At 41.4% G+C, this 20,864-nt stretch overlaps 1 protein-coding gene across 1 annotated transcript in view; it reads right to left on the bottom strand.

Annotated features, from left to right (window-relative positions):
* Positions 1 to 357: 357 nt before the first annotated feature.
* Positions 358 to 20,864, bottom strand: part of LOC140655426 (lysosomal alpha-glucosidase-like) — a 31,669-nt gene continuing 11,162 nt past the window's right edge. Inside the window, exons 8-12 of the mRNA XM_072869962.1 lie at positions 9,280 to 9,410; positions 8,369 to 8,457; positions 7,940 to 7,989; positions 3,293 to 3,451; positions 358 to 417 (exon numbers count right to left, since the gene is read on the bottom strand). Of these exons, the coding sequence (XP_072726063.1) occupies positions 358 to 417; positions 3,293 to 3,451; positions 7,940 to 7,989; positions 8,369 to 8,457; positions 9,280 to 9,410 (489 nt within the window). The remainder of the gene's footprint in view (positions 418 to 3,292; positions 3,452 to 7,939; positions 7,990 to 8,368; positions 8,458 to 9,279; positions 9,411 to 20,864) is intronic.

The following is a 20,864-nucleotide window of genomic DNA, read 5'->3' as shown; positions in this document are numbered from 1 at the left end:
TTTTTTTTGCCACCATAAATTTGAAAAAAAAAAAAACCAAAACAGTGTATGCTGTCCGGAGTATGGTCCTATTGAGAACATTTCCAAGTATTACCTCCATCTGCGGTCAGAGAGAACTTTCAGGATGATTTCTTCTATGCTATTTTGAACACACATCGGTTTATGGTAATACTCATTAACTACTGTTGAAAATTTTATTTGAAGGATATCGAGTTACAAATACTACATAAGAAAAGAACAGTCATCAGGTACATAAGCAACATTTTAATGGCTAAATTTATTTTTACATTAAAATCAAAATAAGATCAATATCTGAGGGCCAAGGATGCTAAATTATGTCAGTGTTTTCTGACCATTCTAGTAAATCATAATGTTGAGTTCCTGAGTAAGTGGGGCAGAAATCCATAAAGTGAGTTTCTGTGAAAAAAAAAGACACAAAAATAATGAACAACTTCATGTTAACTTAAAAAAGACCAGCTCAAAAAAGAGAATAAGAAGGGAAACTTGAGCTTAGCCCTTCATGATTCCCTTAACTTCATCTGGTAGGCAAGGCTGACTTGATGGCAGTATGCATCTTTCTACTGCTGTATCCAATTCAACATCCCTTTTAGAAATTCAGGAACAGTTTAAAATTAATTAATAACATGAATTAAATATGAAATTATAAATACAATACCTGCCCTGCTCTATCTCTGTTCAATTTTAAATTTGATGTATTTTATGCTACTCTCATAATTTCCGTTTTCAGTACTTCACCAGTTTTATCTTTAGGTTTCAGAATTAATAATCTCTTAAAATGCATGATATCCATTCACACGTCTTAGCTATTTCTTTGCCCACCCACAAATTCATGTTAACATCACTCTAACAGTCTATGCTTAGATCACTTCTTCAAAGTATGTAATGTTTTCATCTTTCATCAGAAACAGTTCTCTACCACTACTTGGTAAGTAGGAAGTCCAATTCTTGAACGATTTGCCTTTTATTCAAATACAGGGCCAGATCCAGACAAAAATACTGCAGCCCCATCCAAACAGTAACCCAAAAGTGACGGGCAGTCAGAAAGGCTGCTCCAGGTTGCACTACTGCCCGGACACTGGGGACTACGGACAGTGGGAACCTCCCTGCGTTTCCCAGCAGAGGTTGCAAGTGGAAGAAAAAGGAGAACCTTCCTATGCCCAGGTCATTTTGTCGTCAGCACAAGCCTGGTCCACAGAAGTGCTCATCCAGCATCCCTGCTGCAGTTACAGTACAGTTCCTGTGGCTCTTAGGGTACGGTACTCCAGGGGGAAAGAAAAAGATAGAGACTCCTAATAACAGGAAGATTCTGTGATATTACAAGTGTCAGATCAGGGTAGCACTGCATGAATCAGAGAGAAAGAAGTGGCTTATTACTAAGCAAACTGCTTCTATTTATATACAAATAACTACGGCTCAATTATGCACCTAAGCACTGCTTTTAGGCAAATTTGCTTTCTGTAAAGCAAAAGCAATATGGTAGAAGTTACTTTCTACTACAGCCCTTCAAATAGTACAGTCTTTGTGCTTGTTAAACTATTATACAGTATGTAATCTCATTAAGCCTGTGAGAAAGCAGCAAATTTGCCCTTTAGATTTTGTTATTTTTTTAATTACATGGATTGTAAGTTTTCAAGATCTAAACTCAAGCTGCTAGTGCGCTTTTTTTTAATAGAGACTCGAACATGAGAGGATTATAGGCAATGGCATTACAACATCTGTACAGGGATGGTGAGAGAGGTTTGACTGAATCTCTTAGAATCTAAGAGGAATATATTTAGCTGGTTTAGGTTACTGTCTGATTTAAATAATGTAATTTTTGTACAGTTTTGGACCTTCCCTACTACAGCAGCTTGGTGGTTTTTTTTCTCCGTTATTTGAAGTAGTTCTTAAGTCACCGACATCATCTTTTGCACTTAAATCAAATTTTAAATGATACTTTTGTGACAAGCTTTTCAGTCTTTCTTAATCATCTTTTTATGTCATGCTGTTAGTATGTAGTTATCTTCTGGATTTCTGTGATTGGTGCCTTCAAGCACACCTCAATGGAATGTTTTCTTTACCCTGCCACATTTATGTTGCTTTCAGGTTTCTTAGAGGCAGTTTGGCTGTTAAACAATTTCTTCCCTTGAGGCAATACCGATTACACTTGTTTATGACATCGTCTCTGAAAGTGAGTTTTTTACGATTCTCCAAGGCAGAAATTTTTTCTCAGCAATTTTCTTCCTTTACAGATTCCTTCAATAAAATAAATGTTAAAACCAGGTGCATATAATGGGGATCACACTTTGGTTACAAATAAACTTAAATCATTAAGCCAAGTGGGTAGAGTAACATAAGACATGGCATCCATTGCTTGCTGCCTCAGCTATCCTTGACTGAATGATGAATTGGTGGCATCTTACAGTGTTAGTACCGGGAGTTCCCTAGGTGCAGACCAGTGCTGAGATGTGAGTACCACATCTCATACAAAGTGTGCATGACCCACTTCAGCTTGATGGCTGGTGACAGATATGGGAGAACTGCCCAGAGCAAGGGGAGTTTACTCAGTGTTGCTCCTTTTGTCTGTTCTCCTGTAGAAAAGGAAATTGGGACCACAGAGGCTGTTCATTAGGGGTGTTCAGTCCGTCCCCTCTGGGGTGTCCCCTTGTTGGTGCTAGAGGAGGAGAACTGCACAAGCAAGTCATGCATTTTTATCTGGAACACTGAGGCTGGACACTTTAAGATGCTGAAACTGTAACTGTTGTCTGTAACTGTAGTGGTAGTTTCTTAGGAACAAATATGTAGCAGAGATTCACCTTTCCCTCCTCTGAAGATAGGGAGACACTCAGAGCCAGCTACGCTGTAATCATTTTTGGACACTAAGTAGTTGTAAGAAAATATCTCTACTACTGCTTTTCAGCAGCTGATGGATAACTTTGAGAGGTTTTCTCATTTTATCAGAATGATAATAATGCCCATAAAACTGCTAACATTTCTCCCAGTTTGTGGAGCTATATCTTCTTTTCGTTATTTCATTAGCTTAAAAACTTGTGTAAGTGGCAGACACTAAATGAGAGCAAGAACAAGTGTATGTGTAATAGCAAAGATTAAAGTTTCCTAAAAAAGCTCTTGCTGTCACTCCCCCCCCCCCCAAACTCTGACTGTTGTATCAAGAATTGGTGTCTGCTTATACTTGGAAATGTAAAGGGGTGTGGATGAGAAACTGTTCCTGTTACTCATCAGCTTCTCCCTTTCCCTAAGATTTTTCATAATTGTTCAGCACAGCTCTTACCCCATTCAGCTCATAGGAGAAAGCATCTCCATGGATAGCTCTTCCACTCAGAGCAACAGCATGAGGTCTCAGTTTCAGGCCAAGAATCATAATTTTGTTGTACTTCAGAGTGTCAGCCCCTCGGTAGCCATTTTTAAGTATTTCTGTCTTCAGGTTTCCCTGGAAAAAGCCACAGAGAAAATTTTAGGACCATGATAACTCTCTGGAGGTGACTTACTGCATACTGTTACTGTTGTGGTCTCATCTTTGTCAATGAACGTATAGAATGTCTTCCAATGTAGACGTTAAAGTCTGCGACCATAAAGGAAAAACAATAGTCACATTAATTTTCATATAAGAAAAGTTTCATGTGTCATTATAAACTAACCAAGTAAGAAACAAAATAGCATTTACAACATTCATTTGGAATCTTCTTGGACATGTTTTTTCTACTTGTAATCAATGCAAATTTGGTTCTTGTACCCATTTACAGGGTACAGTGGCATATGCAAAGCCAAAATCCAGATACAGTGATTCAATTAATGACCTTAAGGCAGATTTAATTAACATCCACAACTAACTGCTTTAAACCATTAGCATCTTCCACAAACATCAGCTACTAGACATTTTGCCCCTATTTTATGTCCCACATCTCCACAGCTCCTGCTAGAAAACTCTGCTATGTATGTCCCAGCTTTAAGGAAGGAACACTGTATGTGTTCCACTTAAGGAACACTGTATGTCCACAGAGCCTTGTTTGTTATATTTCTTATTTACTATATGTCCCGTATTTAGGGTGTATCAAGAGGACATACAAAGTCATTAAACAAATTCATTTGGATCACCAGCAACAGTAATTTCCCATACAAGCAACAAAGAGGAATCATTGCATTTGTTATGTGATCAAAGTTGTTAAGGAAATAAAGATGAATTACACTGTTCAGGAAATGATGAATTGCTATGCAATCATGACTTTTTAAAAATATGCCAAGGAGAAACCCATGATGGAACCTTTTGCATAAATTAGCTTACGTTATTTCAATGGTGCATGCTAGGAGGGGAGCAGAAGCTAGATCACAGTATTTGTAACTTAGGGCCACGCTTAGACTGCTTATTTCAGGCATCTGCACTAAAAATAAGTGCTAAACCCCAGCACACTGATTTAAACTGCCTAAATAAGGAATGTTGGCTATTATGGAGCAAATGGGGAGAGGCCTCTAAAAGCCTCTGGAGAATGTGTTAGGGTACTTATATATGGTATCTTCTCAACTGGCAAAGCTCCAGCATACAGGGGGGTTCAGTATAGGCACCACCTCTCTACAGTGATTTATTGCTATCTCAGATGTGTCCAAGCAAAAGAGCTAGCTCAAGGTGGCCACATGGACCCAGCAAACTCAGTGTGATGCTGACCTCAGTGATTACAACTGGATTAATAAATAAAGTTGCACTCGAGCTCTGAGGCCCCAAGCCAGGACTCTGCAGTAGACACCATTGTCCCTCTGACCAAGGTGTAGAACTGCAGGTCTTGGGGAGACAGGGAGGTGATGGTCCAGCGGAATGAGTGACCCTCTCCTCCCCAAGCATCTAGTGGTTAAAGCAATGGCCCAGGAAGGTCCTGAGTTCTCATCAGGAGAAGGGAACTTATGGATATCACTCAAAGCCCCATAAATGCAAAGCAAAAACAAGTCCTGGATCCGAGACCAGAAGCCAGGACTTCCTCCTGCACTTCTGAGCCGCAGAGTCATGATTTTTCTTTCTCTTGCTCTGGTCCTGCGAACTTCACCTTTTTTTCTTCCCACATTTCCTCCTGAAAATTGGAGCAGTTTTAAGAGGAACTTGCTCTTGGGCTATTCAGTTGACTAGTGGCTAGCGTATTCTTTCAGAATCTCCCATTTCCTTGGGCAAGCCTTCCCATCACCATCCCTTTAGTGTCTGGACTCACTTGGTACAGTCTGAGCACATCTGCCTTGTCCGCCACTTCTGGGGATGGAGGCAGAGTTTATGGCTCTCCCTGCTCATCCCTAAAGTACGGCAAATCTTATATATCTGGCTCATGTATTTTTTGAGACTGGTAGGCTTAACATATGGGGCACTTTGACTTGGGGCACTTTGACCCATGCAACGCTACAGGCTTGGGGAAGAGTGGCTGGAAAGCTGCCCAGCAGAAAAGGACCTGGGGGTGTTGGTCAACAGCCGGCTGAATGTGAGCCAGCAGTCTGCCCAGGTGGCCAAGAAAGCCAACAGCATCCTGGCTTGTATCAGGAATAGTGTGGCCGGCAGGACTAGGGAAGTGATCGTGCCCCTGTACTCGGCACTGGTGAGGCCGCACCTCGAATACTGTGTTCAGTGTTGGGCCCCTCACTATAAGAAAGACATTGAGGTGCTGGAGCGTGTCCAGAGAATGACAACGAAGCTGGTGAAGGGTCTGGGGAACAAGTCTTATGAGGAGCGGCTGAGGGAACTGGGGTTGTTTAGCCTGGAGAAAAGGAGGCTGAGGGGAGACCTTATTGCTCTCTGCAACTACCTGAAAGGAGGTTGTAGAGAGGTGGGGGTCAGTCTCTTTTTCCAAGTAACAAGTGATAGGACAAGAGGAAATGGCCTCAAGTTGCACCAGGGGAGGCTTAGATTGGGTATTAGGAAAATTTTTTTCACCAAAAGGGTTGTCACAGGCTGCCTAGGGAAGTGGTTGAGTCACCATCCCTGGAGGTATTTCAAAGACATGTAGATGTGGTGCTTAGGGACATGGTTTAGTGGTGGACTTGACAGTGTTAGGTTAACGGTTCGACTCGGTGATCTTAAAGGTCTTTTCCAACCTAAACGATTCTATGATTCTATGACTTATGTCACTTAGCCATTATGTGTGTCGAAATGGAGGTATCAAGTGAACTAAAATACCGACCTCAGTGGGACAGTACTTGAGAGCACGCAGCTTGAATTGTTCTCTGAGACTTAAGTGCCTGCACTAGTCTTGAATTCTTCTTTGTACGTCTGGGTTGTTTAAATGAAAATATAAATAAGAGGGTCTAATCCTGTAGCTGTTACCTGCTCAACACTCTGTGCTGGGTTCAGAGTAAATGCTATGATGTCAGACCTTATCAGTAAATCTCTTAGGGACCAAAACTTGTGTGTTCTCCTAAAACTAGGTGTGATTAAATTATTCATCCACAATTTTTTAGGAATATAGAAATGTGCAACAAATACCAAGACTTTCATACATTTCTCATACCTCTACAATTTGCTATTTGAGATGGATTTTTTCTTTATAAACACATAATAAAAAATCAACATTAGAGATTATTGGAATGCAGATAGGGACTTCAGTCATGGATTTACAGGCAGAAGTCAAATATAAGCAATGAGAAATGGAAGTGCCAGTGAATCAACAATCTAATTTGCACAGATCAGAATTTAATATAAAACTGGGTATTGTTTTTCTGTAGCCTTCCTGCAATAAATTACTATACACAGACTACAAAAAGCTGAAGTGATTTTTCTTCCTTTTTGACATTGAAATAGCCTTTTTTGAAGAAGAAGAAAATTTTTTTTCTTGGTAAATCCAGATGAAAATAAATTAAAAATTAAATTTAAAGTCTAGACATGTGGTATTAGTTCCAGGAAAATATCTCACGAATATACAACACTACATCATAAAACCCATCAGTTTACTCTGGCTTGCTCTCACTCCCAGAAGACATACATTCTAAGAGCAATATCACAATAGGGGTTAACACTTTTTTTTTAAAAAATATATTTTTTGTAGACTACTTTGGGGCTTTTAGGAATACATGGTGTGAAAACCATGCCACAGTCTACATACAATATCCTATTTCTTACCAGATGCTGGAATTGTAGATGAAATATGGTCTGTGTAGACTGCTGAAGTAGGTTAAGTTTTTTTACAATAACTCCCACAACTTACTATCATATACTTAATGAGCTTCTAGTAGATTTATTTTATCGTCTTTTTCTCAGTTGAAGCCTAGACTGTTGGGTTTTTCTATTGAGCTGTCTCAGGACATGCCTGTGCAGAAGTGAGTGCTGTGTGAAAGGCATCAGTGCACTGACCCTGGGCTAATCTATTTCTGTGCTGTGTGGAGCATCTGATCAGCACGGTGGGTTGCCGGTAGCGTGCTGAGGTGCCCCACAGGAGACCAACCATGGGAGCAATCTCCGTGCTGTCAGACAAGGAAACGCAAGCTAAAGAAGTGAGACCACGTAATTCTCTGGGCCACAAAATGCAAGCTTCAGATGATCAAAGTTTAAAAGTTGCTGGGATATCCTGAAGAGAGGAACGTAGCCTTCTCCCACCCATCAGACTGAAAGTGTTCACAGGACAAGGAAAAGGTCGCTTGTCCTCAGAAGCAGCAACTCAGAAAAAAAATAAAAATCTGAGCTGAAAAAGTGGATTTTCAGATTCACATCACAGCAGGGACATTAATAATGTGTCACTATGATACTCAATGAACCAAACACAAAACTGCAGCATCATAGTTGGATGATTTTGTAGCTGTCTGTAAATAAAAGCATTAGGTAGCTTACCAGGTTTAAAGGCTGAGCTATAGGAAAAAAATCTTTCCAGAGAAGAGTTAGACATTAGCACCTTACAATGGCTACACTAAAATACATCTAACCTGTATGCTTATAGGTACCTTGTATGTTGCTACTTACTTTGCTGTATGTGTATTTAGCCAAGAAGTAGTTCTCCTTTTCAATAGTATCTGTCAAGACACAGAACAAGGAGGACTGGTATCAAAACAGGGAGCAAAATCCATAATCGGGTCACGTTAATTGTAGCGAGTGACTAATGTCAGACTAAGATGGTTTGTGGGTTATTTAATCTCTTCCTCTAGTCTTCTTAGGGTGATCTCAGGGGAACACGACATGAGTGATTGCCCTCTCTAGCAGACCAGCTCTTCCCAGTGTCACACCTTTCTCATATCAAAACGCTGCACTCTGCTTCTCACCTCTGTAACGTTCAACTTAGGGTCAGTTCTCCAGCTATTTCTAGCAGGAGTCCGTGCCATTATACTGCTGAAAAGGTGGCCTGAGGAGAGGCCTGTATACAGACACTGCTTCACAGCAAGGAACCAGGCTTACCGACTGAATCACCGTCATCCCAGAAGAGAGACCCAGAAGCTTCTCCTTGTTCATCCAGGGCGATAATGAGCCCAAATGGATTCAGACGGCTGTTGACAAACACGTTAAGTGTCAGTACAAACTGGCGGGCACTGTCCCAAGTGATTTAGCAAAAACTTCTGAACACAATTAACTCCAGTTTTAAGATTATAAAAAAGGACATGACAGAAGAATGACAACCATGCTCACCAAAACAGCTCCTGAAACAATGACGAAAAGTTTACCTTGCCTTGTCCCACTGAAGTGTAAAATTCCCACTTTTCAAGTGCTTGTGTGGACAAGTTTCCCCTGCTTTAGTGGCCTTAACGTATGATAATTGGGCAGTCTGGGAGGCAACTGGTCACCAGCGCTACCTTACTATGGTTTGGTTTGGTTCCTGCGCAGTGCTATTCCCTTCCTTCACTACTCACATTAGCTTCTGAGCATGGTTCAGATGTGAGGCCAGTATATTACCCATTGGTGTGGGGAAATAATTTTCCTCAAAAGAAATTTGAGCTTTTCCACTTTGTCCATAGCATTGGATAAATACATCCAAGGAGAAGAGTTTTGCATTTTCCCCTTGCATATGTTTACTTTGAATGACTGGCAGCAGGTCAGCATGGCAGTAAGAGGTGCAAAAGCTTTTCTGAGCATAACCACAGAGCCAGGAGTAGGTTTCAGTTGTGCAAACTCTGACGTGGGTCATCTCTGGGGTGACTTCTGCTAATGCAATGGAGCAAATAGTGGGATAAAATTACTGTGCATATCACCTGGGATGGCAGCTGGGAGGTGCAGATAGCCTCTCTTCTGCACTTCCTTTTGATTGCTTTTTTGGCTGTCTGTGGGTCTGACCCACACTGTGGTTGTTTGGTGAAGGACATAGATAACATTACCTCTTAGTAGTGGTCGCGGCTGGTGCCTGTTCTGGCAGGATGTAGCCTCCACGGACGAACAGAGGGATTGTGCTCAACGGGGCAGCCACAGTAGCATAGTTCTTTTTCCAGGTACTTGGCAGTTTGTCGCCCTACTGCAAAAATTCATGCAGTTAAAAAAACTCAAATCCGGGCACTATGCATTGTGACCATATACCACTGAAAAGGAGACCAAGGGGTACATTTTCATCTCAATTACACCAGCGAGAATGCAAACAGAAAAGCGAATTTCAGGGTTATTATTCCAGTTCCTTTTTTTAACATGAAAGAGCATCTAACCCCTGCAGTTATGCATATGCATGAGATAGAAGCATCATGAATGAAACACAGCAAATTGTCTTTAAAAATGGTATCATTATTCCATATGCTGTGAAAAAAACCCTCATGAAGACACTGAGCAAAAAAGCAAAAGAAACTTTTGCTTCCTCTGTTTATGCATATGGAGCCTGGCACATTTCAGTTTAAGGTAAGTGATTCATAACCATTTGGGAATGTAAACTGTAGATTTTATTCTCTTTTAAGGACAAGTCTTCCCCTTTCAAAAAGTAATTACAGCATTCAATGAGTGAAAATGGTATATGTGTAGACAACTAGCATAAGTTATCTGCATTATTCCTTCCTGGTTTAATGCCTCAAAACCAGGTGTAGGCAAGGCTTACACGCAGATTAGATAACAGGAAGGCCCTCTTGCCCTCTGTAAACGGTAATTATAACTTATGTAAGTACCCAACCTTGGTTTTGGATAAACATAATGTGTATGGCAAGAGTGCCAAACGCTGGGAGCTGAGCGTTGCTAATGCTGGGGGCACGCCCCGTAGGCAGGGTAAGGGACACCGGGGCTGCCGTCCCCACGCCCAGCCCAGCAAGGGGGGGTCAGAGGGAACCACAACAAGGAGACCTGAACAAAATGCTCGACCTTGCAGAGCCACAGTCTTATGAAAAGAGAAAAGAGAAAGGGTTGTTGGATGAACATCCATCTGAGGACACCAGCCAAATGCTGAAAATGACAAAACTTCTTGAAAAATAAGTCTGAATTTCCTCTGAGAGCATTTCTGTCCTGCCCTCTCCTCTGTCAGCATCACTCAGGGTAGTTAACAACAGCCTCATGCTCCTGGGCTCACATGTCCAAAAGCTCTTAGCATCAGCCTCACTACCCCTGCTGAAGCCAACAGTGGTCTTATCCCGCAGATTGCAGCAGAGTGTGGTTAGGTTGAAACTGAGCACTTTTGGAAATGCAGTACTGGGGATGGTGTTTGGAAGGTCAAAACTTGTAGTCCCTGAAACTAGAAGAGGCTGGCATTTTCCACAGAGCAGATTGTTCTGCATCTCTGGGAAGCATCTTTCGGAGGGGAGCCTCACGCCACTCTCTAAATATGCCTTCTGTCAAAAGTGATGCATGCGCAAAACTGCATGCGCAAAATGGTTTGCAGCATGTTCTCAGGTGTACGACTCAGGTTTCTGTCTCTATTTCTACGCAGGGAAGTGTATCAGTACAAGAATTAAAGCATGCAATAAGGGCGGGGGAGGAGAAAGAAATCTTGAGAGTTGCATGAATTTCTAGGCTGCTCTTGAAAATTCAGTTCTCTGTGTCTTAGAGCTTTACAAACCAAAAATAGAAAATAAAATGCTACTGAAAGCTGTGTAATTTACTCTCCCAGCTAGCCTCATGTAGACTTTTTGTGCTCTAGTTTTCTTAAACACAGATGCTGAGGTAAAAATACTGCTGAACATTGCTAAAAGTTATTTTGCTGGAATTGTACCATTTTAAATTATGTAAAAAAATGTAAGAAACTGAGTCTTAAAAGTACGTACGGTATAGTAGTCAAACCATGGTGCTTCAGGGAAGTATACATCCACAGATCTTGCTCCCTGTAATTGTTACAAAGTGATTAAAGTCTTTTCTCTTTTTGCATTTCTGATATTACATTAGCTTTATTATATTTGCACATGGAGAGATGTATGCTGAATATTCTAATAACGTCAAATCTTGGATATTATGGCTGAGTTATTATCATAGCAGTGGACTAGTGCTGGCTAATCTATAATGTTAAACAGACGAGGCTATCCTATTTGGGGGGTTTTACTGCAGTTCCGTGGGATGAGTCAATGTTATGTGATTATTTTGGTCTAGTACATAGCTCTATGTCTTGGAAATGTAACTGGCCTAGGTGCACTCCTCTAACATCTGTGCAATCCCAGTGAGGTCTACGGCAGCCTTTGCAAGACAGGACTTCAGATCTGATGATGGCCTGGGGGACACCACTGCTCAACAATGCCTCTTGCACCGTTCCTGTTGCAGAAACAGGGAGAGAGTAAGCTCTGACAAGGAGGATACACAGATATTTGTCTTCTTGGGAACAATTTAAAGTTGCAGATAAATAATCATAAATGATGTGCTGCTAATTGCACAATTGCTGTACTTCGTTTTGCAGCATGCGTTGTATTATATTGCTGCAGGGATGAAATCATGCTAAAGGCACTTTGAATTAATAACTCCAGGAAAAGTTGGAATTAAAACATACTTCCTTTTTAGTCGTGAGTTGCTTATTCTCACGAACAGATTAATTTTGATTCTCAACATAGATGTCTGCCCCTTTGCAGAGTTATGGTTTACCCTCAAGGTTTACCCCAGGGAGCAGGTGGAGCATAAAAAGTAAAGGTGGAGGAGAAAAGTTACGGCAAATTTACCATTGGACATTTTAGGGATTTTATATATATTTTTTAATATATATGTAAACAAATAGAAGGAGTAAGAAATAACTGATTTATTAAAGTATGCAAATCTCACATTAGAATACAAGAATTGCCGAACTGGAAATCTGTCTTGCCCGCAGCCTGTGCAGCCTGTCTCCCACAGTGGGCAGTGCTAGGTGTTTCAGGCAAAGCATCCTAGTGCTGCAGTAAGTAAGGTTGGGGTAGTTTGCTCTGTCTGTTTAGATCTTACTAGCTGTTTAACAAGTAAAGGTTGGCTTAATCTATGAAGTGCCTTGAAACCTTGAAGGAAAAACCCTGTGAAGTCAAGATGCCCCTCTCTCCATGTTTTCTCTGCATTATTATGACAACCTTGGATATTGTGGTCTGCAGAGAAGTGTGTAACCACCACCTGAATCGTGATGAGCCTTGCCTTCATGACTGCCTAAATAACAAGCCACTGTGTAAAGCAGTTCCCTGTTGTAATTTTGATGGATGTCTCACATGGTCACACCCTAGGACTCAAGGAGCGAAGGGAAAGCTGTCCCTGACCCAAAGGGAAAGCTGGGCCTGACCCATCTTCTCTAGACAAGTGGGTGCCATGCTGCAGTTTGACGCAGTCACTGCTGGCCTGCAGTGCCACGGTGAGGGGCTTCCAGCTCACCTCTGCCCTGCCCCGCTAGCCCGCACAAGCCCTGGCTGCCACCTCTCTCCCACTGCAAGACCCAGCAACGCGTTGCCTCCAAAGCTCTGCTTCCCCCATCAGGCCACAGGCACCCCGCCTTCCTTTTGTGCTGCAGTCCCCCCAAAAAATAAGGAACCCCTTCTCTAGACCCCCTATCATTTTATATATCCTTATAATGTTCCCTTTCATTCACTTCTTTGCAGGAAGCCACCCCTGGCTTGTCACCCTCTCTTCATGGGAAGGTTTCTTTCACATCTTTCATCATCTTGCTGGTCTGAGACCCTGTGAAATCTCCTTGTTAGTCATCAGCTATTAGAAACCTGGGGGAGTCTGAAGATGAAAGACTGACGAATGAAGTGCCTCGGTGGAGTCAGAATGGTTTTCGATGCAGGAGTAAGAATTTCCTTTTAAATTCACAGAGGCACAAGGGCTGGATAAAAAAAGGTGGCTAACAGTGGCCCCTTTATACATTTGATCATCAGCAAAGTCTAGAAAAAGTATCAGATATTCTGGCAGCATCCCGATCACAAACAGCTCTAGGATAGTTCACATGCAAATATGTAGCTCTGCTCAGATATACATTTCTGGTGCTGTCAGCAGCCAGCGGTGGGGCAAGGAGAGAAACCCCCCCGGCTCCAGCTGAGCAGTGAGAGCCCTGAGCCCAGCGCCATGCCCAGCACAGCCATAGGAAAATGCTGCTTTTTAAAACCTGTCGTATTAGCAGCGAACATTGTCGTTACCGTTTCCGTAATGACTGCGTTTGCCTGTGACGCTGGGAAACTCCTAGCACAGCCCTTGAGATGCTGCAGTTCCAAAATGCTGTGGGTGAGTGGCAATATGGAAACCAGTTTGCTTTAATATCTGCGTGTTTCTTTCTAGCTCGACAATTACTGCTCTGTGTGTGTCCTTGGAGGGAGCTGTCAGCACAATAACAGGAGCACACGAGGGGCAGCATCCAGCCTGTTTACATCCATTAGACGCTTGGAGTAGCAGGGAAATGCTGTGCCCTCACTTTCATCCTCCCACTTCAAGCACTGGGCAGCTCTGTACTGTCTGTGCTGCTCAGAAATGCGTTCTGCGAGCTTTCACAGTGGAGGGAAGAAATGGGTGGATATGAGCAAACATGCCCTGAATGTCATCCAATGCCCTAAGCACAGTTCATTTCTTTTATTCCAGTATGATGGCATTTTTTAATTACAGTACTTGCCTCTTGAAGAACTGGAGCAATCATAAAAGCAGGTCCCCAAAGGAAGGCAGTATCTATTCCATGAGTCTGCTGATCGGAGGTAAATCTAGTGTTGAAAGTGAGATACGCAATGTTAATTCACATTTTTATAGAACTTGCAGATTATTTTGATATTACTCACTGCAACAAGAAATCTGCTTCCTCAAGACATCCTGCAACACCGCCAAATATTTTTCGTGGTTGAGGGAATGCCAAAAGCTGGACAGAGACTCAGAAATTACAGTTGCACCTACTATACTGGAGCAGACCAGAACCCTCACAAAATGCTGGAACCGATTTCTTTTCAGAATAGCAGTGGTGGGAAAACAACTAACTTAATTTCAGTCCAGTGGGTTGAGACTTCATTGAGGGAGCCAAAGAGCAGGATAGGGGCCAGGACCAGGAGAGGGAACAGAGAGGAACAACACTGTGCTCTAGGATCTAAAGCATTTGTGAAAATCCTTGGATTTGGCTTCCCACACCTTTCACAGATTTACATTAGAAACCTTTTGCAGGACAAACACAAAGAAACGTTCATACATATTGTGCTTTTTAGCTGCCTTTCCTGAATGGATGAAAAGTTATGGAATTCAGTCCATTTTATTCAATGCATTAAAATCGTTTTGGATTCTGATCATGTTCTCCAGTGTATTTACATCCTGTTTGCCAGGCATCATCTGCCAGCTTGGGAAGAGATCTCTATTCCACCATGCATCAGCTAATGAAGATATTGAATAGCACCTGGCAAAGAGAAGAGATCCTCCCCATCTCAGGAACCTCCACTCATCTGGCATAAAATCCTTGAGAATTTAAATAGGCTTTCAATCATTTGTAAGCCTATCTCTGAGGAAATTCATAAGGGATTCTCGTTCCCTAGTTAGCTTATAAGAATGTCACCTGGAGTGTGTCCCAAGCCCTCCTGAAATCAAGGTACCTTGTGCCTCCTGCTTTCTCCTGCTCCTCTGCCCCGTTTCCGATCCAACAGCCCTGCTGCCTTATGAAAGATGGCAACTAGGCTGGCTTACCCTCATTCCTTTTGACAAATTCACACTGGCTGTTGCATATTAACGTATTATTCTCTAAGGGCATACAAATTATTTGTTTAAAAAAGAGATTTGCTGTGTCTGTTTAACTGACTTTGCAGCTGCCCCTGTCTAAAGACAGGTTTCTGTTGTACGCTGGCCGGAGCAGAGCGGCTCAGTGTCGGTGTCCTGCTCCGACGCCCTGCCTGCTCGGGGCACAGGCATATGCTGCACCCAGCCCAGACTTACAGAAATTACCCCAAATGAGCAAAAACACCTTGGCAATAAAAAGACATCTACTTGGTGTTCAGATTTCTAAAATATTACAAGTTTAGGGGAGTACATGGAACTCGGGAAAAAATGTTCTTGAAGGCATGCCTCAGGCTCTCCCTGAAAGAAACCTCAATTTATTCAGAGTTTCTTTTTCTGTCAAAAACAGTATCTCTTTTGGACACCTTAATCTTGGTCATTATTGCATTTTGACATAATGCTTTGTAAATATTTAAAGTGGGGTGTCGTTTTTGATGAATTACCTTGTCCTAAAGTTTTTGAAATATAAAACATTAGTTTTTCGTGTAATCTCATAGCTTCTCTGTATTTTAATTTCGGTGTAATAGAATTATAATACTGATTCGATATACTTTGTTGTGGGAGATTCCAGGAGAAAAAGCTGATCAAGAAATTATGACAAAAGAGAAGTCGACCTTATTTGCACATGGAAACAAGCGTCTCACCATCTAACTCAGCACCATTTGCTCTTGCAATTATAGCAACCATGAGCACAAATTCAGCAAACAAATGAACTTTCCCATTTTGAAAATATAAGCCATTAAGCCAAAGCTGTGATCTATGAAAGGTGCTTAATTCCATCTACATGCTTCCTATGGTTAGATGCTGGCCTCTCTTCTGTCTTATTTTTCCCATTTAGCCATTAAGCAGAGCTTTCCCTTCCAGTAATGGATTACCAGCTCCTGATCTTTTTGGACAGCTGAGCTGCTGGTGCCTCTGTTTCACTGAGTGAAAACCTCAGAGGCACCTAAAATGCTCATAGGAATCTACTGGGATGTTGTTTGTTATTTGAAATGAGCTCCTAAATATTTGAAATGAAATGAAAAATCTGAAATGACCACATGAAATAGCTATTTCTTGGAGACTCCCTGTCCAGGCAGAGTTGTTCAGGTGAGGCTTGTGAGCTCCTAACAGCTCCACCTGAAAAACTAGTGCAGTTTTTTTAGCTCTCCTTTGTATTTGCTACAAGTAAGGGAAAGGTTTGATGTAAAAGTCCATCATCCGTACATCAAAAATTCTGTTTCAGTTCTCTCTTTCTCTAAACCCCACATTTCTCCTCCTGTTTGCATCTGGTTCACTTTCTCTACTTGAGCAGCCCCACTAAACCAATGAATATTAATTAGAAATAGTAAGAAATACTCCTTAAGTAGCAATAGTAACCAGAATTAACTAATAATAGTAAGAAACACTTTTAAGCCATTTTAGGATCTAGCTATGGCAACATTAGCAAGTGATGTACGCACTAGGATGGGACCTGGGTAGTGAAACACTTTGTGCTGATCTCCTGATGCCTACACTCCCTACATGCATTTTAGAGGTTTTATTTTGAGCAATCCCAGTCTGGTCCCGCTGACTAAACTCCCATCAATGGCTGGAGCGCAACTTTCAGCTCAGTTTCACCCAACAGAAGTGTCCGCTGGTGCATCTGAGACTGCTCTACAATTCAAATCAAAGCAAATTTGGAAATTTACTATTGTAGATGTAGCCAAATAGAATACAAGTATGCTGGGAACAGTCAGAAAGGCAGCTTTAACATCACTAAAGTAATTCTGTATTAGCAGAGATTAGCTAATATTAATGCCAAATGAACTCGGTCATTTCCAATATTAACACAAATCTCATATTAAGCAAAAATAGAGCTAAAATAAATACTTGAAATAGCATATAGCCCCTTGTAAGACATGAGTATCTATAAAACTTCTCCTTAATGTAACCCAGTTAAATAAGGTAGCAGAGTAGGAAGGGGAAGGATACTGCTTTTAAAATTTATCAGTTAGCCATTACGCTGAGTAGGCAAAACGGGTCTTGGGCATATCCTTTCCATACTCGAATGGTCTGCACTTTAGTGTAATCTCAGTTTAATTTGCAAAAAATGCCTTACCCTTTCACCAAAATGTTTTTAACCTGAAGGGAAAAAGAACATTAAACAGGCCAGGATGTAGCCTGCACCAATGAGACTAAACTGTGTCAGAGCTTCGGGCAGCAGCCTTTCATATGTATTATTTGCACTCCTTTCGCTCAAGTCTTTGCATCAAGCATTCTGAAGTAGAAAATTTACCAAAAGCAGGTAAAAAGCTAATTAAAAGATGCTGAGAGAGAAACTAAACCTCACTTTGATTCCTGCTTCTTCCAAACAGAAAAAATGAGTTGTTCCGAAAATCTGAGGTCACATTTTCCGAAGGGTTTTTCAGTCTGTATTTATTAATCTCGGTTTTGCACCTGCTTCTACACTCAAACATCTCTATCTCTCTTTTCTTTGTACAATTTGTGGACACAGATGTAGGTTTCATACATAGCATGCAGATGCAAGTGCTAAATTGGAAAATGCAAATGCTGTGCATGATTGGAAAATGGAGACTTCTCTGTATGAGACCTTCTTGGCATTCTGGACCAGAATACAGATTTCATAGACTTCATTTAAATACAGAAAATACAGGTATGTCATTCCTATTTTTAAAATAAAACAGAACTTCATATTTGCCTAAGAAAAGAAATTTTCAGAATTCTCCTTACTTAGTTTTTTTTTCACTGGAAACAAATATAGGTTATATCTTAATGAAAATCCATTGCATATATTAAGAATTATTTTTGTGCATATAATTTGATTGGATTTCATTGTAAACCTGTTCTTTTTAAGAGACAGCATGCAGTAATATTACTGAGACTACCTCAAACGGATATCAGCTAGTTCATACATAGAAGCTCGACTATTTTTGTGAGCAAAATATGATAAAAAAGAGAGACTCCAAACTCACTCATGCATCAGTGACCGCACCACCGTGTTTCCGTGAACGTGAGACTCGAAGAACAAGGTGTATAAGTATGGCAGCAGTGAGTATCTGATCTGAAGTGTAGCGCGAGAGATCCTGGCAAACTCTTCTCCGAACACCGCTGGGTCTTGTTCCTGTTAAGGAAAAGCTTTGATTTGTACTGAGCATTATAACTAGGGACTTCAAATTCAACGGAGAACCTGTGTGCAACCTAAGGAGAGCTGTGGCTAGCATAATGCTACGAAAGTGAATGTTTAAGTAAGAAAAAGCACTGATTTGCAAACTGGAAGATGTATTAAGAACAACATCCTTTACCACCAACCTAATATTTGTATAAAATTTTTCAACTTGAAAAATTCCAGTGAGTTCAGACAGATCAGGCCCCACCGCGGTGTCTGTGAGCCATCTGCAACCACCCGTAACCTCATGGCAGGAGGGGAGCTGGGGTTTCATGTCTGTGCTTGGGAACAGACAGCCTGTCTCTAGAAGTTAATTTATCCTGAAGATGCAACCCCTCTGGGACAGAGAAGGTGAAACACAGGAAAAAGTGAAGACTAATAATCTGCAAAACAAAGGCAAAAGCATAATTATGTTGGCCGAGAACATAAAGGGAAATCTATTTAAAAGTAAGAGTATATCCATGGCCCCGCTGAAGCCAACAGGAGTGACTGAAGCCACTGCGTGTGGTGGGGAAAACATTTCATCCATACAAAGAAACTTGATTTCTTCTCCTGTGCCCACCATTTCAGGATGCCCTGCCCGAGGGGACACCCACGCATCAGCAGTGCCCCTCACCTCCTCGCTGCCAGCAATGCTCTCCTGGGAGAGAGGGCACGCATACTGGGTCCTGATGCTCTCCTGGGAGAGAGGGCACGCGTACTGGGTCCCACCGTCAAGAGGACAGGTTTAAGCAATCTGTCTACATTTGTTGGCTGCTTCTGATCTACTTCAAGGCAACCTTGACTATCCCCTGCGATGGGATGCGGAGCATGCAGCCCAGGGCAGTGCTGGCATGGGAAAGAGTGACATCTCCTTTAATTCCTCCTGTGCGACCTTCTCCAGCGCTAAACTGAGCCAGCTAACGAGGCACATGGCTCCCTTCCTCCTTCACAACATGTTCCCATAATACTCAGTTTTCTCATTAAAACTGAAGAATGTATGATGGATTCCAAGGATAATGAAACATAAAAGGAACAGAAGTAACAAAGCTTTTTATATTATCTATTGCTTTTCAGACAAGAAAAGTATTAATTAAACCATTTGAAATCCCCAATGGATTAGGCAAAGTGGATATTTAAGATTTTATTTTAACACTAACTTAATGTTAATGAAACTCAATATTTAAGTTAAATTTCTCCATTATTATGTTTACATCAGAATTAGTCACTGATAATATTCCCTGCTGGCTCTGAGCTCCAGAGTATCCATCTATTATTTCAAAAATTGCACTATATTTTTACCAGTATTCTGACACTGTACAAATATTGCCTAAGTTCACAAAAACCCAGACAGATTTCTTAGGTGATGCTGAGTCACACAAAATGCCTTGTTCATTTCTTTCAGTGAACACAATGTTTTAAATTAATTTAAGTAACCCAGTAAAACCAAATGTATCTTCTGTTACTTCTGTCATTCACTCAACACTGAGTAGCAGCTCGCATCATGTAGACCCATTGCTCTTTTCCTGCTTATTAAATTGTGCATAAGTGATTAATACCCACTCACCCAGGTCAGACCCTGTTTGCATGCTCAAAGGGCCAAGCAAACATATATAGATAAGGTACCTCTAATTTTAGTGGAGAGGTAAACAGAAAATATTTATCAACAGCAGCAGCTAACACCTCACAGCCATTTGTTCTCCTAGCGAGAAATATCTCAGCATATCTCAGGGATCTACAGGGTAATTCCTGACCCTCTTAATGACAGCACTATAGCTTATTATTCCTGCATTTGCCTAGTTCCTGAATGTCCATCATACTTTCATGCAGAGACAGAGGTCTTTCTGGGGGTGTAAATGTTGCAACATTTTGATGATACAACTTCAAAGAAAACTGAAGGTTAGCTAATAACCTGAGCTCCAGCATTGCACGGATCAGGTTACAGAAGAAAAAAAAAAGACATTTATTGAACTAGCAGAACTGCAATTTCATCGCGGTTGCAGGTAAACACAGTGTGCTTAGGAAGGCTGCAAGACCTTCAAACTGTTCACAGTTAGAAAGAAGTATCATCAGGTTGTTTCTATCCGCAACAAGTCTTGAAAGGACTTTACGATAAGTTGAAGCCAGGGCATGGGTCTGGACTGAGGCCGCACTTTTTAATCCTTTTCATGTGCTCATTGGCCTCTTTTAGTCTTTGTTGCTTCTTGGCTGATAATGCTGTCGCCATCGCTGGCTCTGCTGGGAGTTCTCACGTTTGTGTGGAGTTTCCAGCTGTGGTGTTTGTCTGAAACTTGCTTTTAAACAGCAAGGATGGTGTATAATGCCCTCTCTCCCCTTCCTGCAATACCTGTTATAGTTACAGAAGTACTGAAACAAAAATTGAAGTAAACAAGGGAGTAGGAAGATGTGCTAACACTCACTGGCTTTTAAATAAAACCTGGGCTTCAGTGGGTAAAAGATGGAGGGGAGGAATCTTACCAACGGTGTGGGAAGACCATTTTCTGTCATTCAAAATGCGCGATACACGTTTCTGCATGGCTTTCAGATGTTAGATACTACATGGTTTTTAGCATTTCTGTGTCGTCTTTACACTATGGGTGGGAAAAATTTACACTTCACCATGTAATTCCTGCTCTCAGTGCAGCGCTCCTTTTCACCTGCTGCTCCAGTTTACCTGAGAATGGCAGGTTAATTTCTGAGAAGGTA

This window comes from Ciconia boyciana, chromosome 1 (assembly GCF_034638445.1).
Source record: "Ciconia boyciana chromosome 1, ASM3463844v1, whole genome shotgun sequence".
Taxonomy (NCBI): domain Eukaryota; kingdom Metazoa; phylum Chordata; class Aves; order Ciconiiformes; family Ciconiidae; genus Ciconia; species Ciconia boyciana.
This window is presented reverse-complemented; position numbering and strand designations above follow the sequence as displayed.